This window comes from Balaenoptera physalus (genome assembly GCF_965194825.1).
Source record: "Balaenoptera physalus genome assembly, chromosome: 13".
Classification (NCBI taxonomy): Eukaryota; Metazoa; Chordata; class Mammalia; order Artiodactyla; family Balaenopteridae; genus Balaenoptera; species Balaenoptera physalus.
This window is the reverse complement of record NC_138892.1, coordinates 93,368,689-93,381,556: the sequence shown is the minus strand read 5'-3', so window position 1 is coordinate 93,381,556 and position 12,868 is coordinate 93,368,689. Positions and strand designations below refer to the sequence as shown.

The 12,868-nt window shown below is 35.2% G+C and overlaps 1 protein-coding gene across 2 annotated transcripts in view; it reads left to right on the top strand.

Moving 5' to 3' along the window:
* The window catches only part of PIK3C2G (phosphatidylinositol-4-phosphate 3-kinase catalytic subunit type 2 gamma), a 398,571-nt gene that overhangs the window by 312,036 nt on the left and 73,667 nt on the right, over positions 1-12,868 (top strand). For both annotated transcript variants that reach the window (XM_082421031.1, XM_082421032.1), the window contains one exon: positions 1,888-1,996. In XM_082421031.1, coding sequence (XP_082277157.1) covers positions 1,888-1,996 — 109 coding nt within the window. The remainder of the gene's footprint in view (positions 1-1,887; positions 1,997-12,868) is intronic.

Genomic DNA, 12,868 nt, shown 5'->3' with positions numbered 1-12,868 from the left:
ACAACTCCTGCCTGGTAATGGGACCTTAATTGATTTTAAAACCATTCAAGCAATGTGTGGAGAGGAGGAATATTTAGTCCTTTGTGCCTTGAACAATATTTGTATGCTAACAGTCCCAAAGGAGCTCTGGCTTATAGCGATGCATGCAGATGAAGGATGAGGGCAAGATTTCCTCTGACTCCTAAATTTACTAAGAGAAGCTCTATGAGAATTATGTAAACCCAATCTGGAAAGTATGATCAGAAAGTTAGAGCCATAAAGAATAAAATTCAAATTAGTCATAGCATGTAACAGTGGTCTTCAAATCAGGCTGTTTGTACCTCTTCCAACTTCTGAGAATACACAGGCATGGGAATCTTCCTTGAAATTAATGGTCTTCTTTAAAGTCACCTGCTTGAGAAAGGTTGATTTCCTTTCCCTCTCCTAATTTCACCATTGCCCTTCTCCCAGCCACCCAGAATTTTATTTTGGTACACTGTCCCAGGGAGTGAAAAATCTCTGAGGATTAAATAAAGGGCAAATCAAAATACTGGTGTTGGTATTGAGAAAATGAATTACTCTAATAACCAGGTATCAAATCTGTTTGCAGGTCGTGTGTTTCTTAATCTTTGGTGTGAACAAAATTGAGGGACGGCATGGTAGCACCGTCAGATAAAATATCCTAAAAAATCATTTTCCAGAACTGATTACTATGCTATATTTGACATGTAACTCAAAAGCATTTTAAACAACTGAATGACATTACTAGAGCTGAATTCCTTAATTCTTATGTACTTATTTACACACAAGACTTTTTTAGTACATACATCTATAAAAAAAGGAATAGAACTAATGTTGAACTCCATTTTATTCTAACAATAAAGAAAATTAACCCACAGATATACAAGTTAATATTTAAAACCAGCAAAATCCACCTATTTATCAAATGTATTTCTATGTTTTGATTAATTATATATGGTAATAATTTTTATGATAATTAAATCTGGATGAAAATTTTTAACACTTTAAGCCTTAGTAAGAGTAAAGCAAGAGTAAAAAAGTAAAATGTCAGTTATTTAAATACACAGAAATATTATTTTGGACTTCCCTGACACTTCCAACAGGAAGCAATGGATGGGATGTCCTGCAGTTGTCACATACTTCTGTGTGTTTGCTAACAACCCTTCACCATCCCCCATGCTTCTTTGCCCAGAGGAAGGTCTGTACCAAAGAAGCAGAAGAGGAAGGAAGCAACAGCAAGACTGCAATCAGAGGAAGCTGCTAGATAGTTCCTAAAAAGATACATTTAACCAGCAAAACGCATTGCCAAATGCTTCCCATTAACAGGTCATGCCACCAATAATTGGTCTTAATCAACGTCTAGCCCGTCAAGATGAATCATAAGATAGTGAAGAGGAAATTCTGCAAGCTAGACCCCTGGGGAAAGTGATACTTTGTTCCAAAAGACTAAGACCAGATGGAAGCATATGCTTGGTAAAATGTTTAATCTACTTAGTGTAGCAATGTCCCTCGTGAACCCAGAGGAAACAATACCATATGACCTTTTTGAAAAATTATGAATCATTAAACTTCAGAAAGTATTTATTAACTCCCCACATGTATTTAAAGGACAAATTGTGTGGTCTGCCATAAATACAGTAAGAAGGGAAATATATATTTATTTAGTATGTTAAATTAAATTAGTATTAATATTAATGATAGTTAAAATAGCACAAGTGACCACAGCCATGTTAATAAAACTCTCAGAATTAATCATGCGTTCTATGGTTTTTAAAAAAAGTTTTCAGTGGCCCTTCCATCTGATGCAGCTTTAACTTTATGAACAATTCTAAGATACAGATGCCAATTTTCAAACTAATGAAGATGTACTTTTTTCTTTTAAAACAGGTTTCCTCATTGGTGGCACTTACCTTTTACAAATTCAGATCACAAAAGATTCAGAGATCTAAATCATTACATGGAACAGATATTAAATGGATCGTATGAAGTTGCAAACGTATGTTACAATTTACTTTTATATTTTTACATAAAATATGGACTCTTTTATGTATTATTACTGGGAATATTTTTTAAATACTTTATGATAACATTTTTAGTCCTACATTTATTCAACAAATGTACAAATTAAAATTATCTTGTCAATTCCATGCAAAAACCAACCAGGACTTTAGTTGAAATTGCATCTTAATATCTTTCAATCCATTATCATATACCTATTCAAGTATTTTTAGAATGTTTTCTCAATAATTATTTATTTTTCTGTACATAGAGGGCTTAGAAGTATTTTGTTATACTAGATATAGTACTTTTTATAAAAATCCTTTTCCTGTTTTTTCACCAGTATATAGATAGAACTGATTTAGTATGTTGACATTTTACCCAACAATCTTACTAACTTCACTTTTAATTCTAATAATTATCTGTATTGTTTTTGAATTTTCAACTTACAATCATATTGTCTGCAGATAACAAGAGTTTATTTTTTCTTTCCAATATTCATATATTATATTTCTTTTCCTTGCTATTTTGTACTCTCTAGGGCTTTCAATAGATATTGAATTGAAGTGGTAATGGTGGATTTACCTACATTATTCTTGAATCCAGGGAAGAAGTGTCTAATATTTCCTCATTAAGTATGTAGATTTTGTAGGTACCCTTTATTATTTTGTTTCCTTCTATTCCTAGGTTGCCAATAGTTTTTACAAAGAAGGTTGAATGTATCAAATTTTTTTTCTGAATCTACTGGGCTGAACAATGATCACCAATAATCCTAGTTTTCTCCTTTATTCTGCTAATGTGGTGAATTACACTGAAGAACTTTCTAATTTTAAACAAATTTGCAGTACTAGGATAAACTCTACATGGACGTAATGTATTATAGTTTTTATGTATTATTGGATTTCATTTAACATTTTCTTTAGCATTTGTTTTCATCTTTATTTATGGCAGAGATTGGCCTGGAGTTTTTCCTTCTTATAAAGTCATTACCAGGTTTCAGAATCAAGAACATGCTGGACTCATAATATTAGTTGCAAAGAGTTACTGCTTTTTTCCCTACTCCCTGGAACAGTTTGTATAAAATTGGTTTTATTTCTTTAATTTGTAAAGTCATATAGGTCTGGAGATTCAATTTATTTAAGAGCTATAAGACATTTCACATTTCCTATTTCTTCTTGGGTCTCTTTGTTAAGTTACATTTCTATAGGAATTTGTGCTAATTTATTGGCGTAAAGTTATTCATAATATCCTATCATAATCTTTTTAACATTTATAGGATCTGAAAAGGTATTCACTCTTCAATTTCTCACACATATTTCCTGATCCATACTTCCAGAGGATTATGAATTTTACCAATCTTTGTAAAGAATGAAATGTGGGATTTATTGACCCTCTCTATTGTATTATTTCTCTGTTTCACTTATTTTTTATCTTTATTATTTCCTTCCTTCTGCTTCCTTTCTATTTATAACATCCTCAGATAGTTAATTTAACTTGTTTATTTTCAACCTATCTTCACTTACCCATTTAAAACTCAAAATCCTCTCTCCTAATCAAGATTTAATAGCACCCCACAAGTTTTTATATACAGTATTGTATTTTCTTTATCATTCCTTAAAAATATTTATAAAATTTTCACTGTGAATTTTCCTGGACCATGGATTAAGTCTATTTCACCCACTTGAGTTTTATATGCTGTACTAAAAATATTTATCTGTATCTGTATCCATAAACTTCATAAGTAATTATTATTGTTGTTTTTGCAATCAATATTTAATATTACTCACATATCTCATTTTCATTGCTTCCTGTAACTCTGAATTTCCGTCTGGGATTGTTCTCCCTCTACCTGAAGAACACCATCTACTATTCCCCTTAATATGAATTTGCTGCTAAAAAAAACCCTCTAAATTTGCATTTGTCTGAAAAGTTTTAATTTTACCTTCATTCTTGGAGGATATTTTTGCTGACTATTTGGTATTTGAGCATTTGGATAGCAATGATTTTATTCTAAAAACTTTAAGGCTATCATTTCATTGTCTTTTAGCTTCCATTGATTTTGTTTAGAATCCATCTGTTATATTTGTTGCTTCTTTGAAAAAGTTTTTTTATTCTGTATAATATTGTTCTTTTTACTGTTGGTTTTCTGCCGTTTTACTTTAATTTGCTCAGATATGACTTTGTTTCTACTGATGATGCTTGAGCTTCAGCACTTCTTCAATTTGTGCCATGATGTCTTTCATCACTTTTGGAAAGTTCTCAGTCGTTATCACTTCACATATTGTTCATACCATTTCCTCTCCCCTCTTTTTCTGGGACTGTAATCACATATATGTCTATCCTTTTCATTGTACCCTCTATGTCTCATGCTTTTACTCCTGTATTTTTAATTCTTTGTCCTCTATGACTTAGTTTCTGAATAGCTTCTTCTAACTTATCTTTTGGGTTGTTTATTCTCTAATGATCTGTGTTTAACATACTGTTAAGTCCATTCTTTGAGTTCTTAATTTCAATTATTCTTCAGTTTCAGAATTTCCTTTTTTTTTTTCAGTTCCTAGTTCTTTGCTGAAAATCTGTTCTTTTTATTATTTCTTCAAAAATCATAAGCACAGTTATTTAAAATCTTCCTAAAAACTCCAGTACTGGGACCTACTGCATGTACATTTTTATTTTCTAATGTTTCTTCTGGTTTTTAATCATGTAGTCTTGTTCCATTGTGAGCCTGGTTATTTTCCTTTTTATTGTGGCCACATATTGTACTGCAATGTCCTTTGTAGAAATTGGATGCCTATGTTACTGTTATCCTGGTCTAGAGAATTATAATATCTGAGTACATTAACAATCTAGGGTTGCTGAAATTCAGTTGCAGGGATTCAGATTATTCAAAACTGAACTGTAGCTCTTGTGAAGCACTATTACTGGTTCATCCTTATTCCTTAGATGTAACCACTTTGGATCTAAACCCAAGGTAAGGCAGACTCACCAAGAATCTACTTGGCAGCTCTGGATTCCATTCCTTTTCCTCTTAACTCTGCAAGGTGGTCAAAAGTGCTGCTCTACCGCCCAGCCATTCCACTGCTCCAACCTATATCAATAAAAACCCACAACAGAAAAGCTGTGCCAAAACCCAAGCTCACTTCCCCAAGACTGTCTTGCCCCAGATCCTAGCCTGGTAATTCTTCACTATCTTGTTAGCTCTCTGATGCTTTCAAGCAAAGTTTAAAAACAAATTGTTTAATTATTCCAGTTATTCTCCGTAGGAGGTCTGGACTAAATGACCAAATCTAATATCACTAAAAATAGGAGCTTACAGCTGCAGTCATGCTACCCCTCAGCTTTCAGAAATATCTGCTGTTCTGCCTCCTCCCCCACATCCTGTGTTCTGATGAACCTTGTCTCTCATAGGTAACTATTTCAGAGGATCTAAGTCTGTGGTCAATTCCCATCTGAAAAAAAGTATTTAAGGATTTCTTGGTGAGGTTTTGGTACTACTCATCAGTGATTCTGAGTGGCCTAGAAAATTGAAGAGACATGCCAGACCCCAGTTTTGCTCCCTTCTGTCATATGCACCAAAAAAAGACTTAAGATCCTTCCCCATACACACATGTGCATACAACCTACACATGCACACAGCTGTTCCAACTCCTTCTGAGGACTCAAGGAAGGATTAGCTCCCTTTACTATTAAATTCCTGTCACCAACTTGCTTGCAAGGTCCTGTGAGACAAATGTAAGTTACAAAGGCAGGTACCAAGCTAACAGAATCCTCCAGAGTTCTTGGCTAGACATAGGATCTTTTAGGGATTTATCTAAAACATCATCTCTAAGGGTAAAAGGTACAAGGCCTGTTAGGTTTTTTGCCTTTTGATGCAAGAATGGAGACTATTTATGGAATATCTTTAGCTAATCCACATGTCTGGAATAACTTTAATGTCACCAGTGAGAGCCCATTTCTAATATTAATCATGCTAGTCAACAAGCTACCATTTTTATGAACAAAATCCTTTGACATTCAGTATGCTAATTAATAATGTCCTTTTTTTTTTTTTTTTTTAATTTATTTATGGCTGCATTGGGTCTTCGTTTCTGTGCGAGGGCTTTCTCTTGTTGCGGCAAGGGGGGGCCACTCTTCATCGCGGTGCGCGGGCCTCTCACTATTGCAGCCTCTCTTGGTGCGGAGCACAGGCTCCAGACGCGCAGGCTCAGTAGTTGTGGCTCACGGGCCTTGCTCCGCGGCATGTGGGATCTTCCCAGACCAGGGCTCGAACCCGTGTCCCCTGCGTTGGCAGGCAGATTCTCAACCACTGCGCCACCAGGGAAGCCCAATAATGTCCATTTTTTAAAGGTGTTCAGCACGATGACTTGATTTACATATATTGTGAAATGATTACCACAGTAGATGTAGTTAACATCTATCATCTCATATAGATACAATAAAAAGAAAAGAAAAAAGCAACTTTTAAATTTATAAATGTCACAAGATGAAGATTTAATAGCTCTACTTCTTCTTCCTCATCCTCTCCCCCACATTTACCATGCTTTTAATTATATCAATAATTAGCATTTTTAAAATGTCTATTGTTGATTGAGTTGTGAGAGTTTAACAGAACTACTTACACTGACTGCCTCTAGTATGGGTTGCCTGATTAAAATATTGAGAACCTCTTATTTCCTCCTGCTCTATCCAGGCACCCCAATAGTGCAGCCTTGATTAGGACATTAACAGACCATTCCTGGACTCTAGTCTTTTTTCCTTTTATTGAAGTATAGTTGACTTGCAATATTATATTAGTTTCAGGTGTACAACATAGTGACTTGATCATTTTTCTGCAGTCTTGATTAAATCCTACCAGCACTCCGGTTATACTTTGACCTAAGAAACGCATATATAATATCATGCTGTATATACAGACATACTTTGAACTTCAGTAAGTTACAGGCACTGTAACAGGAGGACTACAACCGACCCCATAACCAGGACTTAATTGAGTCAAAGAACCCTATTTTTCTCAGTGGTCAATTCAACAACCTTCCTTCTCCATGTGGAGCTTGGGAAAGACATTAGATGAGATTACTTTCCAGTCAGAGTGTGAATTGTTTTAATTACATGTTGTATAGTAGATTAAGTCAGTATATATCAAGGAAACCTTACTGAAATTTAAAAATAAAATATATTAATGAATGTATTCAAAATTGTCTCCTAACTGTAGGTTTGCTGATTCAGGATGTTGGCTTATTGCTATACCTCCCAGTTGGGTAATATTGTGGTTTGATGATGAATAGACCCACTTAAGAAAATTCCACAATTCAGATCACAAGCATCCTAAGGCTATTAGAAAAAAATCACAATTGTCAATAATGACTGCTTTAGATTGCATATAGTCAGGGTCAAGAGGAGAAGCTTTTAAATCCCTATCACCAGCTCCTAAGACTAGTGGTTCTCAAAGCTCAGCTCTTGGACTGTGGTTAGAACCTCATCTGGGAATTTATAAGAATGCAAAATTTCAGTCCCATCCTAGACCTATTAAATCAGAAACTTTGGGGATGAGGTCCAGCAATGTGTCTTAACAAGCCCTCCAGGGAGTTCTAATCGATGACAATGTTTGAGAACCATTATTTCAGACTCTGGTCATCTTTTCTTTTTTTTTTTCCCCCCAGTTTGGACATGATCAGACATTTGGTTTCCAATGTAGTAGATACTAAGGTACCCTACTATATCATTGATTTTTTTGCAAATCTGGACTCAGGCACGTTGTGCTACAATATTATTTCCAGGCTGGTAGCTCAGCTAGAGATGCTGTTTTGTATCAAAGGACAAGTGCCTGAGCACTTAAGAAGGTATACTTAACCCAGTTCCCAGTGAAGTAGAGAAGCCATCCCAGGGAGTATGGCATTCAAGTTGTTATTAAAGGGCAAATAGAAGTTAGTAAATGGAAACTGGGGAAAAATTGTGCTAGACAAGGGGAAATACAAGGACAAAGCATGCATTATGGTTACATGCTTTTCTCTTGTTTGGAAGCTTAAAGAACTCAATGATTATATTCATTTAATTTTTACCCATGTATATAGCAAACTTATAATCTCATTAACATTTAATATATATTTTAAATGAAAAATAACAGAATTATTAACATATATTAACCTATAGGATTTATGTTGTTTTCAAAACCTAGGAGAGTGAAACTTTGCATCTGGAAAGTATTTAGCAGTCTCTTAACTTATTTATTCTTATACCTTACCAGATTTATTTTAAATGAGCACATGTTTCCAAAACATACAATTTATTTATTTTTAATATATAAACTACTACACTAATAAATGATAAATGCTTTAAAATTTGTAGAAAAATAATGCAAAATTTGGAAAAAATTTTGGATGATATTATAAAATAAATATGAATGTAATTTTGATTTTTTTTCTCACCCCACTGTATAATCCCACATGAACCCCATGAACAGAGACCTCTGGCTTGGTAGAGAAGGATCTTGAGAATCCTGCTAGCTGCAAGCTTGAGGAGAGGCTCCACAGGTTACCTAGTGCCAAGCCCAGGAACACTGCCTGGCCATGCTCTAAATGATAAGCATTAATAGTGCACTGGGTCATGATTTTACCCTTCAGAAAGATCACTCAGAGCACATCTGTAATATATCTGTTATGAACAAAGAGAAAGAAATGAACAGTGTCTGTTCATCATGGGAACAGAACCATGTATAATAATAGGATAACTGAAAACAAAGATGTAAAATGATTGTTGAAAACAGCATTAGACAATAGGAAAGCTACAGTATACTAAATAATTATGTGTAGGTATCTTGCATATTCATGAATTTATCTATTAGCATACTCAATATAAATTGTATTATATCTTTTGAATATATTTAGTATTTAGGTCTCAATCAGTGAGTAATGGGAAATGAGTTATAAGATAAGCTTCTCTCCTATAGGATCAAGGCAACTGAATTTATTTCATTGGATTTCAAGTGCTTTTTTGCATATTCAGGAATGTAGTGTGTTGAAATCTTAATGTTCTTTACTAACTCTGACATTCTCTGAAGGTCATGTCCATTCACTTTGCTATAGTGAAGGGCACTTGGATATGGCAACTGTCTGTAAGGGAAAGTGCTGAGGAGATGGTGGATGGGATTGTCATCTTTCACGTTGAGAGCTGCCTTACTGATTATACTAAAGCTGTTTTAAAGATTGTGCCTTTTCAGGATAATTGACAAAATATCTAGTAACCATTGAAAGTGTTAGGCTTTGGCCTATTTAAGCAGAGGCAAGTAAGTGCAAAGTGGAGTGGCTTCTGATTTCTGGTCCTAGTGTGAATAGGATAAATATTGAGATCTGTCTTCAGATGGCAGCAAGCTTTCAATAGGGAACTCCTAAGTATATCTGCCTAGAGTATGGGTTCATATAGAACTGTTAGCAGAGGATTGTTATGAAAGGGGAAAAGCAAAGGGGTCAGACATATACAGGTAGGGACGACTTGCAAAGTGCAGTTTATCACAACAAGGTTTAATGAATATTGTTGCTTATCATAATCACAGCTACATAGAGAAAGCTGAGCAAGACCACCAAACGTGTACCTCACAGTTTTCATCACATTCACATTTGCTAATGTGCTAATAAGTACTACTGTGGAGGCCCCAAGAAGATATGTTTTTATATTGTTCTTAAACTCTATTGGTCAATATTTAGGGAAAGGAAGGTTGAAGAAATTTCAAGCACCTCATTGTTTTTATCTTGGGTGAATTAAGATCTAGGATTTGAGTGGGGGGAAAAAAAGGAGAAGAAATAGAAGAAAAAAGAAGAGATATTTATATCATCAAACATGAGATATGACTGTGAAATCACAGATTCCAGAAATGCTCCAAGTGAGAATACGTCAACCATCTTCTAACACTGGACTCCCAAAGAAAGCAATCCCATTTTGTCCCATAATAGTATCAAACAAGAGGAAGCTGATATTATAGGAGTTTCTCCCAAAGTAACACCCTCCTAATAATTTAATTGAATTTTGTACAATGAGTATTTGGAGTACAAGAAAATATCTTCCTAAGATGTAAATCCTACATCTGTTTATTAGTCGTCCTTTCTATACTACAAAGTAAATAAGTTAGTGCTATATTAACAAAGATAAAATCAACAAAAATTAAATGTGGGCACTGGCACAATAGGGACCACTTTCAAAATCTACTGTCTCTGTCATTCAACAAATGTTTATTGATTGCCTACATTGTATACTTTCTGGCCAAGGGTGCAAAAATAGTACCTAGTGATCAATTGTTTGAGAATAACGTGAGGAGGTTTTAAAAAGTATGTTCTGAGGCCCATCCATAGAGATGCTCGTCATATCAGTAAAGGGAGGTACAGGCATACTTCGTTTCATTGTACTTCACTTTATTTGCCATTCACAGGCATTACGCTTTTTTTACAAATTGAAGGTTTGTGGCAACCCTGCTTTGAGCAAGTCTATTGGCGCCATTTTTCCAACACCATTTGCTCACTTTGTGTCTCTGTGTCACATTGTGATAATTCTCACAATATTTCAAACTTTTTCACTATTATTATATTTGTTTTGGTGATCTGTGATGAATGATCTTTGATGTTACTATTGTAATTGTTTTGAGGTGCCTCAAACTGCACCCATATAAGACTCTGAACTTACTTGATAAGTGTTGTGCGTTCTGGTCCACATCACTGATTGGCCTTTTCCTCATCTCTCTCCCTCTCCTTGGGCCTCCCTATATTCCCTGAGACACAAAAATATTGAATTTAGGCCAATTAATAACCCTACAGCCTCTAAATGTTCAAGTGAAAAGAAGAGTTGCACATCTCTCAATTTAAAGCAAAAGTTAGAAATGATCAAACTTAGTGAGAAAGGCATGTTGAAAGATGAGATAGTCACAAAGCTGGGCATCTTGAACCAAACACTTAGTAAAGTTGTGAATGCAAAGTAAAAGTTCTTGAAGGAAATTAAAAGTACTACTCCAGTGAACACATGAATCATCAGAAAGAGAAATAGGCTTATTGCTGATAAAAGAGAGTTGTAGTGGTCTGGATAGAAAATCAAACCAGCCACACATTCCCTTAAATGAAAGCCTAATCCAGAGCAAGGCCCTAACTCTCTTCAGTTATATGAAGGTTAAGAGAGGTGAGGAAGCTGCAGAAGAAAAATTTGAAGCTAGCAGAGGTTGGTAGATGAGGTTTAAGGAAAGTCTCTATAACATCAAAGTGCAAGGTGAAGCGTCAAGTGCTGATGTAGAAGCTGAAACAAGTTATCCAAAAGATCTAGCTCAGATAATTGATGAAGGTGGCTATACTCAACAACAGATTTTCAGTTTAAACAGAGCAGGCTTCTATTGGAAGAAGATGCCATGTAGGACTTTCATAGCTACAGAGGAGCAGTCAATGCCTGGCTTCAAAATTTCAAAGGACAAGCTGACTTTCTTGTCAGGGCTAATACAGTTGGTGTTTAAGTTGAAGCCAATGCTCATTTACCATTCCAAAAAACTTAGGGCCCTTAAAAATTATGCTAAATCTACTGTGCCCTATGCTCTATAAATGAAACAACAAAACCTGGATGAGAGCACATCTGTTTACAACGTGGTTTACTAAATATTTTAAGCCCATTGTTGTGAGCTACTACCTAGATAAAAGGTTCTTTTCAAAATATTACTGCTCATTGACAATGCACCTGATGGAGATGTACAATATTAATGTTTTTTTTCATGCCTGCTTATACAACATCCATTCTGCAGCCCATGGATCAAGGAGTAATTTTGACTTTCAAGTCTTACTATTTAAGAAATACATTTTTTAAGGCTATAGTTGCCATAGATAGTGATTCCTCTGAGGATCTGGGCAAAGTCAATTGAAGCCCTCCTGGAAAGGATTCACCATTCTAGATGCCATGAAGAATATTCATGACTCATGGGAAGAGGTCAAAATATCAACATTCACAGGAATTTGGCAGAAGTTGATTCTAACCCTCACGGATGACTGAGGAGTTCAAGACTTCGGTGGAGGAAGTAACTACAGATGTGATAGGCAAGATAATTAGAATTGGAAGTGGTGTCTGAAGATAGGACTGAATTGCTGTAATCTCATGATGAAACTTTAACAGATGAGGAAGAGTTGCTTCTTATGGATGAGCAAATAAAGTGGTTTCTTGAGGTGGAATCTACTCCTGGTGAAGATGCTGTGAAGACTGTTGAAATGACAACAAAAAAATTAGTTGATAAAGTAACAGCACAGCTTGAAAGGATTGACTGCGATTTCAAAATACATTCTACTGTGGGTAAACACTATCAAACAGCGTTGCCTGCTACAGAGAACTCGTTTGTCAATAAGAGTCATCAATGGGTCAGACTTCACTGCTGTCTCATTTTCACAAGTTGCCGCAACCACTCCGCCCTTCAGCAACCACCACCCTCACTAGTCAGCAGCAGCAGCATCAGGGTTAGGCCCTCCCCCAGCAAAAAGATTCTGACTCGCTGAAGGCTCAGATGATAGGTAGCATTTTTTTAGCAGTAAAGTATTTTTAGATAAGTTATAAACATTGGTTTTCTTTAGACATAATGCTATTGCTCACTTAACAAACTACAGTATATTGTAAACATCACTTTTGTATGTACCAGGAAACCAAAGGTTCATGTGACTGGCTTTATTGCGATATTCGCTTTATTGTGGTGGTCTGGAATTGAACCTATAATATCTCCAAGGTATGACTGTATCTAGGTATCTGTGTTGGGTTTTTTTATTTGTTTTAACATACTTATTGGAGTATAATTGCTTTAAAATGTTGTGTTACTTTCTGCTGTATAACAAAGTGAATCAGCTATACATATACATATATCCCCATATCCCCT